The 14,573-nt window shown below is 43.9% G+C and overlaps 1 protein-coding gene across 1 annotated transcript in view; it reads left to right on the top strand.

Moving 5' to 3' along the window:
- PKHD1 (PKHD1 ciliary IPT domain containing fibrocystin/polyductin) overlaps positions 1-14,573 on the top strand; it is a 433,351-nt gene that overhangs the window by 12,615 nt on the left and 406,163 nt on the right. The window contains exons 6-13 of the mRNA XM_007451921.1: positions 2,129-2,207; positions 4,389-4,463; positions 5,416-5,480; positions 6,765-6,804; positions 7,677-7,747; positions 9,056-9,157; positions 9,959-10,054; positions 13,257-13,398. Of these exons, the coding sequence (XP_007451983.1) occupies positions 2,129-2,207; positions 4,389-4,463; positions 5,416-5,480; positions 6,765-6,804; positions 7,677-7,747; positions 9,056-9,157; positions 9,959-10,054; positions 13,257-13,398 (670 nt within the window). The remainder of the gene's footprint in view (positions 1-2,128; positions 2,208-4,388; positions 4,464-5,415; positions 5,481-6,764; positions 6,805-7,676; positions 7,748-9,055; positions 9,158-9,958; positions 10,055-13,256; positions 13,399-14,573) is intronic.

Raw genomic sequence — 14,573 nt, 5'->3', positions numbered from 1 at the left:
CCCCGCCCGCTCTGGTGTTGTTAGAAAACTCCCGTTCGGATGGCAGAAACCTTGTTAGGGTGAGGGTTGAGGAGGAAAGCCCGCCGTGAGAGGTGTGACATGGGGCATCAGCTGGCGCCCAGATATGTCAAGCCCCTTTCTCCCACCCAGTTTGAGTTCTGCGCACTGTCTCCTCCATCTTCGGGGAGAACGATTGGTGGCTGCGCTGATTGGAGTGATCCCTCGGGCAGGATCCACACGGCTGCATCTTTGAAATCTCTTGCCAGACGATTAGTCTCATCTCCTTTGGGAAGCCTGCCCAGAGTAGCAGGCAGGGAAATGGGGGAGGTGGCAGAGACAGGAGAGCTGTTTTGTGAGCCGCTGAATTCCCATATGCGGTTAACAGTCCTCCACTGTGACGCGGAGTCCCCCCCTCCCCGCCCAGCCCATGGTCTGGCTTAGCCATTTATCAGCTGCTGTTTGTTGGGCTTCTTTGTTGAGAAACAAAACAAAAACTCCCAGGAATTCCTAGTTTCTATAACCTGTTATTCGTTTGTAAAATTGTGCCCATCAGTTGTAGAAATCATGCCTGCCAAAGCCAGGAAATCCATCGGTTAGCCCTAGTAAAATGAAAATTATTTTGCTGGCTGGAAACAGTAGCCGAGACCTTCAGACTCTGGGCTTCTGCCAGTTTCACAACCTTTGTCTAAGTCACTGAATTTCCTCTCTTTCTACCCGCTCTCTGGTCAAGGGGTCCGCCATACTTCCTGGAAGGTTTCCACTGTTTTAGGGCCAGTCATCCAATGACTGTAGATAAAAATCACTTCCTATTAATAAAACACATGCACAGTATGTAGGGAAGCATTACTTCTTGCCCATGTTCTGTCGTGGCCTGAAGTGTAGCCGTGAAGAGACCCAAAGTCCTCTGAATTCAGGGACCTCATGAGCCCCAAAGATGCCCTCTTCTCTTCTATTTGTGAGGTTTTGCCTCATTAACCAACACCTCTCTTACCTCTCAGTATTGTGATGCTGGAAGAGTACAGCCTTGATGGTTAAATTCCGTAATTACTTGGAAGGCACACACTTCCACGTTGTGGGGTTGAGTGGTGAACTTTAACTTGCTCTGGTGTGTTTGCTTAAAACCTTGCTTTGTGCATTTCCGTGGAACTGAATTTAGGTGTTTTTCAACTCTGGAGGAAAGCAACTCATGTAGCATCAGGTATGGGTCCCAAACTCTTTCTGAGAAGGGGCTACTCTAGATTTATTTCCCAGATCCTCTGAGCAGAGAAGGTGGGGGTAACGCTGAGAGTTCCCCTTGACGAAAGGGGGTTGTTGATGCCCGCACCCCCATTTTTATGAACTCAAAAGAGGTGAATATCAAGGAAAAACTTGCTACCCAATGGGAATCCCTACACATTGCATAGAGGAGACCCAGCAGTGGAAGTCATCCATTTATCAGTGGACAAGGCAGAGACGCCAACTGTCTTTGGATGCCCATTTTGCCTGATCTTTGAACATGAGCATATTTCTTGAATTAATTGCATGTGCAGTAGCCCATCCTTTAAGCCATAACTCTGCTGCTCTCTCGTGCCCTTCTTTCTGACTTCCTGTCCGTTTGATTCATCCATGACATTCATCTTTTGTACTCTGAGATAGAGAAAGAAGTTTGGTATCTTTGAATATCTATCCAGATTGTGTGATACGAGCTTCCTCTTATCATATGTGTCCAGAGGAATGTCTCATGAAGCACGGAGCACCCCCAAGGAATATTATTTTTAAATCCCATGTGGGTGGATGGTCTACACACAGCCAAGAGAGTGGAACAAGGTAGTGTGTTTAAATGGGCCCCTCCCTGCCTCCCTTCCTGGGGCTGTGAAGAAGCCCTGATAGTCCCTGTGCTCCATACATACATGAATAAGTGCACAGTGGCAATGATTCATTATTTTTGCCTCTTTGATATTTAATATCGATGAATGGATTATACTTGGTGATCCTTTCCTGTTGTACAGTTTATAAAAATGTATTAATATTCTGAGTCATGACCGGCTTGGCCATTTTGAGTAGAGGTAACAAAAGAGAAATACAGTTTATGTTATATATTTAGAGTGTGAGCTAAGTAGATTAATTGAAAAAAATCTTTTTCAAACAGGAAACGTTATACATGTGTATGGCTGGATTATCACCGGAAGGTCGGAAACCTTTGATTTTGATGACGAGTACATTCATAGGTAAGCGTGTGCTTGTTTCTGTATTCAACTAGTTACAGATATGCTGGATTGATTCCTGAGACCAGCTTCCCTGATAACGATAAATTGTAAGCAGCTGGCATGGAATTCCTCTTTTCCTCTTTGCAGTTTACAGTCCCCCGTGAGCTGGGCTTCAACAAACTTGGTTAATGTAATTGCGACTGGTCGATTAAGTTGGTCCATTTATTTACTGACAACTAGTCACTCTGGGCGCAGCGTGAGTTGTACTGTAATTGCATCTGTGGATTTTCCTTCTTGATTCTTCCCCTTCTCCCTCTTGTTTCTCAGGCTGAAATAAATTCTTTATAACGATGTGTGAACTCAAAAGACCACTATAACATCCTTGTTTATTATATATTTGTGTATATAGAATTTCTGTTGGTGTGATCAGAGGAAAATGTGGAAGATGTACTGAAAGCCACTGAGTTATTTTTAAGATTTATTTTATTGAAGTATAGTTGATTTACAATATTGTGTTAATTTCTGCTGTGCAGCAAAGTGATTCTGCTACTGCCAAACTCCCAATCCTTCCCTCTCCTACCTCTCCTCCCCTTTGGCAACCACAAGTCTGTTCTTTATGTCTGTGAGTCTGTTTCTGTTTCGTAGACAAGTTCACTTGTGTCATATTTTAGATTCCACATGTGAGTGACAGCATATGTTATTTGTGAAAGCCATTGAGTTTTTAATGTTTTCTGGGAATGATTAGGATGCCAACATGACTTTTTTCATTGGAGACTTTTAAAGTGCAAAGTGGTACTAGTAAATCATCCTTGCCAGGGAAAGGGGAGGACAGGATGGAAAGTGTTGAAGCTGAGGTGTTTGTGGGAAGGAACTGTGGTTACTCAACGTATGAAGAAATTATAGTGAGGATTTATAGGGTAGAAGGACCACAACTTCATTAGATGCTCTGTTGAGAGATGCTACATTCTGTGTCTAATATTTCCTCCACCCCTTGGACAGAATGGGGGGATCCTCATGTTCTGTTCCAAACCTTTGATTCTGTTCTAGTTGAAAAGAACGTGATTTGGCAAACTTTCAGGATCTACATTTCTGGCATAAAATAATGGCCAGGGTATTCCCCGGTGGTCCAGTTGTTAGGACTTAGCACTTTCACTGCTGTGGCCCCGGTTGGATCCCTGGATGGGGAACTAAGATCCTGTAAGCCACATGGTGAAGCCAAAAAAAGAAAAAAAATACAGTAAATCCCCTATATATGAACCTTCAAGTTGTGAACTTTCAAAGATGTGAACATGCATCTGGTTCCAGCAAGGAACCAGAACCTGTGCCATCAACGTCAGGCGTGAGTGAAATTGCAGCTCGCCCTCCGTCTCCTATTGCTGACAATCCTTCAGCTCTACCATCTCCCACCTCCTCTCCCTCCTCCAGTCAGTAACTCTTCTTGCCTGTTCACTCGATGCCAGCGCGTGTATGCCAGCAGTTGTACTGTACTACTGTACTTTTCAAGGTACTGTACTGTAAGATTAAAAACATTTTCTTTATTTTTTGTGTTTGTTTTCTATGTATTATTTGTGTGAAAAGTATTATAAACCTATACAGCTGATTGTGTTAGTTGGGTACCTAGGCTAACAGTACTATACAGCTGATTGTGTTAGTTGGGTACCTAGGCTAACTTTGTTGGATTTAAGAACAAATTGGACTTACGGATGCGCCCTTGGAAAGGAACTCATTTGTATGTAAGGGACTTACTGTAATGGTCAACTTGTCTTGAACGGAAATTACTCTTCCTGTGGAGGACTGAAGCCCCAAGTACATCCTTGACGATATGCCATATTCAGTACTTGGTCCCGTCATAGCCTTGGTCTGGGATACAGCCTTTGCAAGGGGGAACAAAGAAACAAACTCCTCCATGGCTCTGTGTGAACCCAGTATAGCCAAGGAGATGATGAAGATTTTTCAGGAAAGGGGCAGTGCTCCCTCTGTGGTGTGAAAGTATGGGCCACAGACCAGTGTTATGCACCCTGCTCTTGGGCTGAGGGTCTGATTTAGCATCTCCTTGGGGGACAGTCCCCAGTCACCTGCATTAATGCCCCCATAAGTTCAGAGATGAATGTCCATAACAGTGTTTCCTCTGGGTTTTTTCAAGAATGTTTGTTGAGAGCATTCACTCTTGACTTGTGTCTGTCGTTTCTATTTTGTATCCAGCCCATTGATGTTGGAAGCTCAGGGAGACAAATGGGTCACTCCTTGTTCTCTTGTAAACAGACAGACAGGATGCCGGTGAGTGCCTTTCTTGCCAGCATGTATGCTTTTAGGTTCTCCCACATGGGCATAGTGCGCGCACACACACACACACACACACACATCTATTTTTAATATAAATCACCCATAACTGTTGACTGCCTCATCTTTAGACTTCCTAGAAAAGACACAGTAATTGATTCACAATGCAACTAGAAGTGGGTTCTGAAAGCTTTCTTGAAAACAAATAGCTGATACTTACTAAGAGCTTACTGCACTAACGGTTTCACATTTAAGGCAGATAATAACCTTGTGAGTACATACGGTTATTAGTCTCACTTTACAGATGAGGAAACCAAGGCACAGAGAGGTTAAGTAACTTGTCCAATGTCTCACAAAGAGCAAGTGGCAGAGCTCGGGTTTCAATCTGGGCCCACTAACTAGCCTCCAAAGTTCATCCTCTTAACCACTATACTGTAACGACTAGCCAGAGAGAAAACAACTAACTTTTCAATATTGAGTTATTTATTTATTACAAGGAAAATTTAGAAAATGAGTGTCTATGTGCTTGTAGTTCAGATAACCAACATTTTGCTGGATTTTCACTTCCCTCTGGACTGAGTGGATTAACCTTCTATACCCTATGGCTTAGCTTTTAGGACTAGTGTTTAGTAGAGCCAAATTCTATAATGTGGTTTCTTACATTTGCTCAGAATTGTCCTGTTTCAGTTCACACTTGCTAATAGACTTTTTTTGGGGGATAAGGATCTTGCTGTCCTTGTATAAAATAGATTTTGGAAAGAAAGGACGCAATGGAGATAAGGAGTAGACAAAATTTTGTGTGTTTGACTGGTATTGATGGTAACTCTAGTTACAGTTGTGTTTTATTTTATTTTATTTATTTATTTTCTTTCCTGGCTAAAGAGCCAGAGCTTCTGAACTGAATTGTCTGGTAATTCTTACCTCTTACCTTTTTCGGTTCTTCCCCTAGCTATCCTATTCAGGAAGACCATGGTCTTGGGACTCTGCAGTGCCGTGTGGAAGGCAACTACATTGGTCTGTGTGAGAAGTAACAGAATTTTAAAGTCTTTCTCTGTGTTGGAAAAAACCGATTTCAAGAATTGGTTCTCCTAAAAGGGACCCCTCCTGCACTGTTGGTGGGAGTGTAAATTGATCCAGCCACTATGGAGAACAGTATGGAGGTTCCTTCAAAAACTAAAAATAGAATTACCATATGCCCCAGCAATCCCACTACTGGGCATATACCCTGAGAAAACCGTAATTCAAAAAGAGTCATGTAGCACAATGTTCATTGCAGCTCTGTTTACAATAGCCAGAACATGGAAGCAACCTAAATGCCCATCAACAGACGAATGGATAAAGAAGATGTGGCACATATATACAACGGAATACTACTCAGCCATAAAAATGAACGAAATTGAGTTATTTGTAGTGAGGTGAATGGACCTAGAGTCTGTCATACAGAGTGAAGTAAGTTAGAAAGAGAAAAACAAATGCTGCATGCTAACGCATGTATATGTAATCTAAAAAAGACGGTACTGGTGAACCTAGTGGCAGGGCAGGAATAAAGACACAGACGTAGAGAACGGACTTGAAGACACAGGGGTGAAGCCGGAAGCTGGGACAAAGTGAGAGAGTAGCATGGACATATATACACTACCAAATGTAAAATAAATAGCTAGTGGGAAGCTGCTGCATAGCACAGGGAGATCAGCTCAATGCTTTGTGATGACCTAGAGAGGTGGGATACGGAGGGTGGGAGGGAGGCTCAAGTGGGAGGGGATATGGGGATATATGTATACATATAGCTGATTCACTTTGTTATACAGCAGAAACTAACACAACATTATAAAGCAATTATACTCCAATAAAGATGAAAAAAAAAAAGAATTGGTTCTCCGGAGGATGATAATAATAACTGCCATTTGCTGAGAACTCCCTGAGGGACACTATATGAAGCAACTTAAATATAAACTAAATTAATCCTCATGTATAAACCTGGAGGCTGGTGGAATTGTTTTTGCTTTACAGGTGAGAAAGTTGAACCTAGTAACCAGTGGGGCAGGATTTATCATGCTTGGTGTAACTCCAAGCCTGCTCTTACCTGCTCTGTGTGTCTACATTTATCCTTTTATGGTTAGAAGTCACCAACGCTGATGGTGTTAGTCTGGAACGTGTTTATTTTGGGCACTGTTAAAGAAATTAAGGTGTGGGTGGTACCTTGGTGATCGCCAGAGTCCTTGGGTTTATGGTAGCAGTGACCTGGTCCAGGCAGTTTGTGCAGGTTCCTGTATTAATGTCTGTTTCTTTTTGTTACAGGCTCCCAGAATGTTAGTTTCTCAGTATTTAACAAAGGAAAGTAAGTAACTGGGAGGAAGCAAATTTATCTTTATCTTACACTGTCTACTCTTTTGTCTTGCTTAGCTTCTTTAACCTTTTATACTGGAAAATTTTAAACGTACCCAAATAGAGTAGTGTAATAAAACCCCACGTACCCACTTGATTTTTTGTTTTTACCTGGGTGAATATAATTGTGTCCTATGCACTCGTCCTGAAGCAATGTAAATGTTTCAGTGTGATAATGGTATAGAATTTGGGGAATTACTTCTTAAATAATTTCATAATACTGGAAATTTAAAACAGTACAGTTCCATAAAATGCTTTGTATCATTCCAGGAAATGCCTTCTTCAAGATGGAAAGTGTCCAAATTTCATAGCGCTTTGGAGAGATCTGTTAGGATTCTGGATTTCTGCTTGCCTCATGTTCTGACACTATGTACTTTGTCAGTGTTTTCCTGAAAAGGGCATTGTCTAGCTGATATTAATTTCATTGTGAAGATAGTGACACAGCCCAAAGTAGAGAGATTTGCTCTTTGTCTCTCTCTGTCGCTGTCTCTCTTTTAGGAAGGACTAAAACAGTATCTATTGAGTATCTTCCACAGGCCAGCTCCATACCAGGTCCTTTCTCGTTCATTATTCCATTTAATGCTAGTCACATGCTGTAAAGTAAGTATTATTATTCCCATATAATTTTATAGATCAGAAAACAAACTGCCCCATTGGTATTCTCTAGTCATCAAAGGGAGCTGGTATCGGAACAGCTTTAAAGATCACTAAAGTTAGTGATTTTCCTTTCAGGCAATCAATTTAAAAAATGTAATCCCCCCCCCCAAAAAAAAATGTAATCCCAGATGCAGTTTTCATCCAAAACACAATTTTGTCTTTTTGAAGGTCAATGGTACACAAGGATGCATGGCTGGTCAGTGCTAAGCAGGACCTTTTCTTGTACCAGACGTATTCAGGTACCATTTCCCTTCATCATGTATTTCTTACCCCTCTCCTCACTCAGCCCTGGACCTTGGACGCTCCGTCCCTTATTTCTGGCCATTTCTCTATGACCATTAACACCTGAAGCTGTCCCTGAAGTCATGGATGGCCCTTTGGTTTTGTATGAGAATAGGTTGCTTGTGTGAGTGTCCGCTTTAGTTGCTATATTAAAAGAGGCTTGATCATAGATCTTTATACAAAGTCTAGGGATATAGACAATAAAAGAAAGGGGAGTCATCCCTGTTTTTTGTTCTAAACAAATAACAGAAAAGAGATGGCACTGAAAAATCTAAAGCACATCTTTGCATTTATTTTAACATCTCATCTCTGAGCATTCATTCAACAATTTATGACTTGCTGATACAGATGCTAAGTTTGTGTATTCCTATCTGATGAGTAAATCTTCATACCAAAAAAATCTGAAAACTTGCATGAAATCGTGAACTCAGCCCAGTAGTAGAAAGCTGGCTACTAAATATGAGTGCTAGATTCTCAGCTTGAATACAGTCCCAAAACCACTTAAAAAATGTCTGCAAGGTTAGTTCAGATTCCGGAGGCAGCAGAGTCTACCTTTGTCAAAAGTGCAAGAAATTTCTTAAGTCATGGGGCCAATGCCATTCACTATCTAGGTAGCCTACCTCTGTCAAAGCTGAATTTTGACCCTTGGTTTTATTTTGAAGCGGTAACCATTCATAATTAGCCTCTTTGTACCTTCAGTTTATCAGAGAACACGACTACTCATTCCCCTTGCGGAGACGAAACTTAGAACTCTCAGAGTTTGATCATAGGAGGGGGAAGGATCAGAAAAAGTTAAATTCTTGGGGATTTGTGGCATATGACAGTGTAACTCATTCTTCTGCTTAGAGCTAATTGCAGACTCATATGGGTAAATTGAGACCTTGCCTGGTGCATCCAGAGTTGATTCCTCCATAAAGTGTAATCGACTGTTCTGTGATGTGTAAACAGAGTCCTTGAGGTCAGGAGACAGAGTTCCTAAGAAAGCATCATGGTACGCAGGGACTTTTGCTGATAGCATGAGTGACTGCATTTCCCATTCCTTTCAAATATTGATCCTGTGTAATATATATTATTATCCATATTGTTATATTTGAATCCTTTTCTTATTATATGCACTTTTAAATGACTATTACTAGAAAAAAATTACAACTGTTGCTGGTCTTAGAAAGTTAAAGTAAGGAATAAATTATGGATAGCTTCTATATTATTATCTGGCTCACATCCTGGTTTATATTTGGAAGCTTACTTTTTTTTCCCTCTTGCAGAAATACTATCTGTGTTTCCAGAAACTGGGAGCCTTGGGGGGAGAACAGACATCACAATTACAGGGGACTTCTTTGACAATCCTGCCCAGGTTACCGTTGCAGGTAACTAAGTTGAAATGGCTGAAAAGAGTTCATAGATTTAAATGCCATAGGAGATTATATATCTCTTACGGCCTGGAGAGGATGGGGGGAAGCAATATTTGCCTCTTCTGACTCATCATGGGACCCTGTTCTGAGGTCTTTGACCTGTGTTTGAGGCTGCAGGGGTTGGGGGGTGTTTTGGTCCTGCAGCTTGGCAAACATGTAACAGAAATAGGGTGTCCTGCTGCAGACACACTCACAACTCATGGGTAAGTCCCTCAGGTGTCCCCATCTTGGGAGGGAAGAGAAGGAAAAGCACAGCTGCGTCTTCACAAAGGTCTACTCCTTCTAAAAAGCGACCCCTCTCCCTCCCCTTAGCTCTGTCTGAATAAGTGAGAGTGGGCAGGCTTTTGCTATGCAGATTCTTCTGGAATGCCCCCTTAGCAAACCCTTTTGTGGAGAACATGTCTAGAACCTTTTGTTCTGCCAAGTAGGATGCTCCTCTAGTTGGTGACACCAAGGATGCAGGAAAATGTCCTCACACTCTCCTGTCAATTCCTCTCCGCAGCTCAGTTCATCTCCAGTGAACGACATGGCAAGGCATTTTCTTCCTGATTATTCTGAGCAGCCCTGTGTTCCACTGCTCTGCCACTCCGCCTTTCTTGCCTCCTTCCATTGAGGTGACAACTTTCTCTCTACTCTCCACTTCTGGCCCTTTGCCTTGGAACAGGAGCCTGTCTACCTCAGTGTGGTCCTCTGTCCCATCACATCTATATCTCCATTGATATTGACATCTGTATCTAATTTAAATGTTTCCCTCAGGCATTCTGTGTGATATTAGACACGTGTCTCCCAGGAGGATTGCGTGCACCACCAGAGCTCCAGGTAAAGGTGCAAGACTCTCCGCTCCTCAGGCAGGTAAGGAAGTCTCCACGGCTGTTCTATGATATATGGTTGGTCTCAGCTGTTTGACTGGCTGCTCAGTGAGCCCTGGGTCCTGAGTCAGAGCTTTCATTTCAGAGAGGCTCTTAGCTTTACTCAGATGCTTGGCAATGCCCTGCACTCCTAACCCCAGCCAGCTGAATGATCAGTGTGGTTCAGTGGAAACCATGATCCAGGAAGCCTAACTGCCATCAAGATGTTGCTATAGTGACTGGTGGAAACCCCTGAGCGGCCTCCTCCATCCTCTGGGTCACTTGCCCTCTTGCCTACTATTTAAGAAGACAGAGCTTCAGACCATGTCTTCTATGTTCATGGGACAGCTTTAGACGAGGCGGAGGGTGGGGTGCAATGAGGTGCATTTAAATGTTGTTTCTTCTCCCCTGTGGGCACTGTCTGCTGCTCTGAAAAGCAGAGATGTATTGTGATGGGGCCACCAGGTTACCCCTGAAGTGGGCAGAAATGGAGGGGGCGAGGGGACAGGTTCCATCTGTCCTTCTGTGTTTGTTTAAACCTTCTACTCCACGGCTGCAGATTGCAAGTGTACCGCGGGAGCACTTTTCTGGAAAGTGTTAGAACAGGAGCTCAAGCTTAGTTAGGGACGAAGGGCAGTTGGCGTGTTGGGCAGCCTGAATCACAGGCTGCCAGTTGGGAGCCCTATGTGCCCCGCAAGGGCTATCTTCACCGTTAATCCACAGGCAGGGAGCTCGTCTCCTGAATCTCATCTCCTGAATCTCATCAGGGGAGAAACCTTTCTAAAGAAAGGCCATTCGGGTGTGAAAACACATGCAAAGCTTTAGCTGGGAATTCTCCAGGTCCCCGATCTGCGGTTTTTACTCAGGGAAAGCTCCCATCCAAGGAAACAAAACTACTGTATGAAGCAAGTGATGGAGAGAATGCGTTTCCAGAGTCAGGAAAGAGGGCGCCTGCTCTAGCTAGTGGCGTTGCGGTAGAGGAATTTCCTGAACACAGCTTTTCTTGATGGTTGATAACGTCCTTTCTGAAGCGCTTTTGAAATTTCTTTCATGGAAGTGTGATGGGGCGGGGCGGGCGCGCAGCTGTTCGCAGGAGACCATTATCGCGAGACCTTTAGTGCGTGCGAGGCTGTGAGAGGTCTGGCCCTGCAAGCGGCGGGTCTCGTGGCGGAGTGCGGTGAGAGGCGGATCTCGGCCTTGTCCCTGGGCCCGTGGGTGAGCTGGGGGACCCCGGGACAGGCTGAGGGCTGTGTCCTGCAGGGCTCCAGAGCCCTCACCTCAGCCGCGCGCTGGCCGGGCTCAGGCCTTGAGGCGGCGGCGAACCTCTCCCCACCTCTGTGACCTAATGACTGTGGCGGTCTCCAGGGGTCCCAGTCTGAGGGACCTCAGCCCCCGTTTGGGCAGCCTTAGGAGCCTGAGGGCCGGCCAGGTCCTGGGCGTCTGGCTCCCTCAGTGGTGATAGCTGGGTGGGGTCTGGGGACCTGGCCCTGAGGGTGCCGCCAGCCGAGAGCTGCCTCGTCAGCCGGGCTGGGGCACTGGCGGGAGGACCCAGGCTGGGTGGTGGACGAACCCTTACGGGCAGGGTAACCAGCCCGCCAAGGGACCCCCTCCTCCTAGCCTTGGGCTTGGACCTCGGAGGGAGAAGGTTGAGCCTTGGGACCTTGCCCTTTTTTGTCAGAACAGAGAATAACATCTGTTTGGTAGAGATGTACAGGAACATCGTTACTTGACCGTGACCTGACTTCAAGAACAAAGGATCTGACACCAAGTAGTGTGCAACAGAGAACCGCGCCCCTCCCTCACCTTTCCTATAAAAGGGCTTTGCTGAAGGCTTTCGGGGAGTTTCGGTTTTTTTTTTTTAAGGCATGAGCCACCCCTCTCCTTGCATGGCCCTGCAGTAAACCTTCCTCTGCTCCAGACTCCGAAGTTTTGGTGTTGTTTGGCCTCACTATGTTGGGCACACGGACTTGGTGTTCCTTAACAGAAGGACAAAGGATCCTGTACTGCCGTGGTTCTCAATGGCCTGCAGGGGGCACTTGGCAATGTTCGGTCCTTACACCTGGGATGGTGGTGCTGCTTCCCTCTAGTGGGTAGAGAGTGGAAGTGCTGCTAAACATCCTTCAATGCACCGGACAGCCCTCACAACGGAGTTATCCAGCCCCAAATATCAATACTGCTGAGGTTAAGAAACCTCAAATAGTATGTTAAAATATGCTTTTATTTTTATGCTTATTCCTTATCTGTTTTCCCTTCTTAGGATTTAACAAGGAATAACAATAGTAGTTTAAAATAATAATAACTACTCTAGCTGTCCTTTCTTGAGTACTTACTATATTTCAGGCTCTTTGTGTATATATTTTAAACTCCCTTAGTCTTTTTCCCCACAGAATTGTCAAACTGGCTTTATATCTCTCCCCAGCTTTACTGTGATATAATTGACATATAACTCAGCTCCCTTAGTCTTTAGTGCAGTATCTCTGTTTACTATTGGCCCCATTTTGATGAAGGAGAAAACGAAGGCATGAAGCAATTTGCTCAAAGCTACACATCGACTAAGTGGCAGAGCTGGATTCTAAACTCACCCATGTGTGATTCCAGAGCTTTTACCCTCACCCCAATTAGTAGCGAATATTGATCGCACATATGCCTTCGCTCTCAGGGTTTGTTTAATATAAAACACAAATGAATAAGTACGACATCATTTAGAATGTTGTGTAATAGCAGCCTGTCACGTGATTTGCTCCATGGCTACAAATTGAGGCCATGACCTGTGAAAAATTTAAGGATTGCCAAATTTCTGGGACTCAGGGTTTTAGGGAATAGAATTCCCAAGCTGAACTGAGTATTAAAAGAGACTGAAGTCCAGTCCTGGCTTCATTTGCTCTTTTACATTTTCTCATATCCAGACACTCGCATTAAAAAGAGCTCCTTCGTCTTTTCTGGTCCTCTGAGAATATTTCCCCTTACTGCTCCTTGTCAAGTCTCTCCAAGAGCTTAAATCCTACATCAAGCAGTAGTTTCCACTTCTAGAAAATTTGTATTATCTATAGAACATCTGACATGGCTACTCCATCTGTGTCTCAGTTAACTCACCTTCTAGATAGATAGTTCCTGGATCATCTTCACTCTGTAATCTGTAGTAAAGCAGTTCCCCTGCTTGGGGGAGAAGTGCCCTCTGATGTTCATGAGGCTTACATGTCTTACAGGCAATCGAGGGCTTCTCTTTGAAGTTGGAGATGCGGCTGAGGGCTTGGACCTGACAGAAGCCACCCCTGGGTACAGATGGCAGATTGTCCCTAATGCCAGCTCTCCGTTTGGATTTTGGTCAAAGGAAGGGCAACCTTTCAGGTATGTTGTAGGAAAAGTGGGGGTCCATATCACAAGTGTCTCTGCTGGCCTAGGTGAGGCTAGGAGACAGGTAAGTAAGCAATGAGATTTCCAGGGGAAAGTTTAAAATATCTACTAATTCAACAGCAACAAAGTTTGACCGCTGTTCTCAGCTGGTGTTGGTTATGCTTGTGGACCACAGGCCCTTTATGGGTACACAGTAAATTTTGATCAATAGGTAAAATTTGTATTTTCTACAGCTTAGTTTGAAATCTGTTTTGGGGAGGACTATTCATGAGAACATTGAGCTGGGTAGTCTAGGAAAATTGGTAGAGAGCAGGGCAAAACTTGCCACAGGAACGTGGTTAAGAGGTGAAACTAATATCTGGATGATACTAAAGAAAGATTTGAGAATTTGCCCTTTGGGCACATGAGGGAGCAGAGGCTGGGCAGCCAACAGTTCGTGGGAACAATTATCCAGTGCCAAAGGTCAACCAGATGGCTGGTATAATAGCAGGGGAAACTCCAGTGGGCTCAGGAGACATTGTTTTCTATAGTGGTGACTGCAGTGTGATAAAGTTTTTCCTGCTTACTTTAGTTTTGTCTTTTTAATCCCTTCAAGGATGTGGCCAAAATTTCTCATTTTAATGTGGGCTTAAAAATACAGAAAGTTAGAGAATTGTGGAGACACAGTGTACTCTAAGGTGTGGATTCAGGTGACTGAATCCTTTAGGTGTGATGGATCTCTTCTCCTTTCGAAACTCTTCTCAAAGAGGTTGGTCATGACTCCTGAGTGTGAATTCCAGCCAACCTGTGACCTCTTTCAAGGATTTGGCCATTTTATTGAACTTCTTTCTTTCTTTCTTTTTTTGTTTTTGGCCGTGTGGCATGGCATGAGGGATCTTAGTTCCCCAGTCAGGAACTGAACCCATTCCCCCATGCAGTGGGAGCACGGAGTCTTAACCACTGGACTGCCAGAGAAGTCCCTTGGCTATTTAAAACTTCAATTCAGTTGTGAAATGGAAGGTTTTGTTCTCTGTTCAGGGAATTTCAGACATTGAAAAAACCAAGTAGGGAAGGAAATCTGAACAGAGTAGAGTTTCTGTTCTCTTGGAAGCCATACTAATTAGCTATCTAACCACCAGTATACATGGTTTTAAAGTGGCAATATATATATATATATATATATATATATA

Source organism: Lipotes vexillifer, unplaced genomic scaffold (assembly GCF_000442215.2).
Source record: "Lipotes vexillifer unplaced genomic scaffold, Lipotes_vexillifer_v1.1 scaffold147, whole genome shotgun sequence".
Classification (NCBI taxonomy): Eukaryota; Metazoa; Chordata; class Mammalia; order Artiodactyla; family Lipotidae; genus Lipotes; species Lipotes vexillifer.
This window is presented reverse-complemented; position numbering and strand designations above follow the sequence as displayed.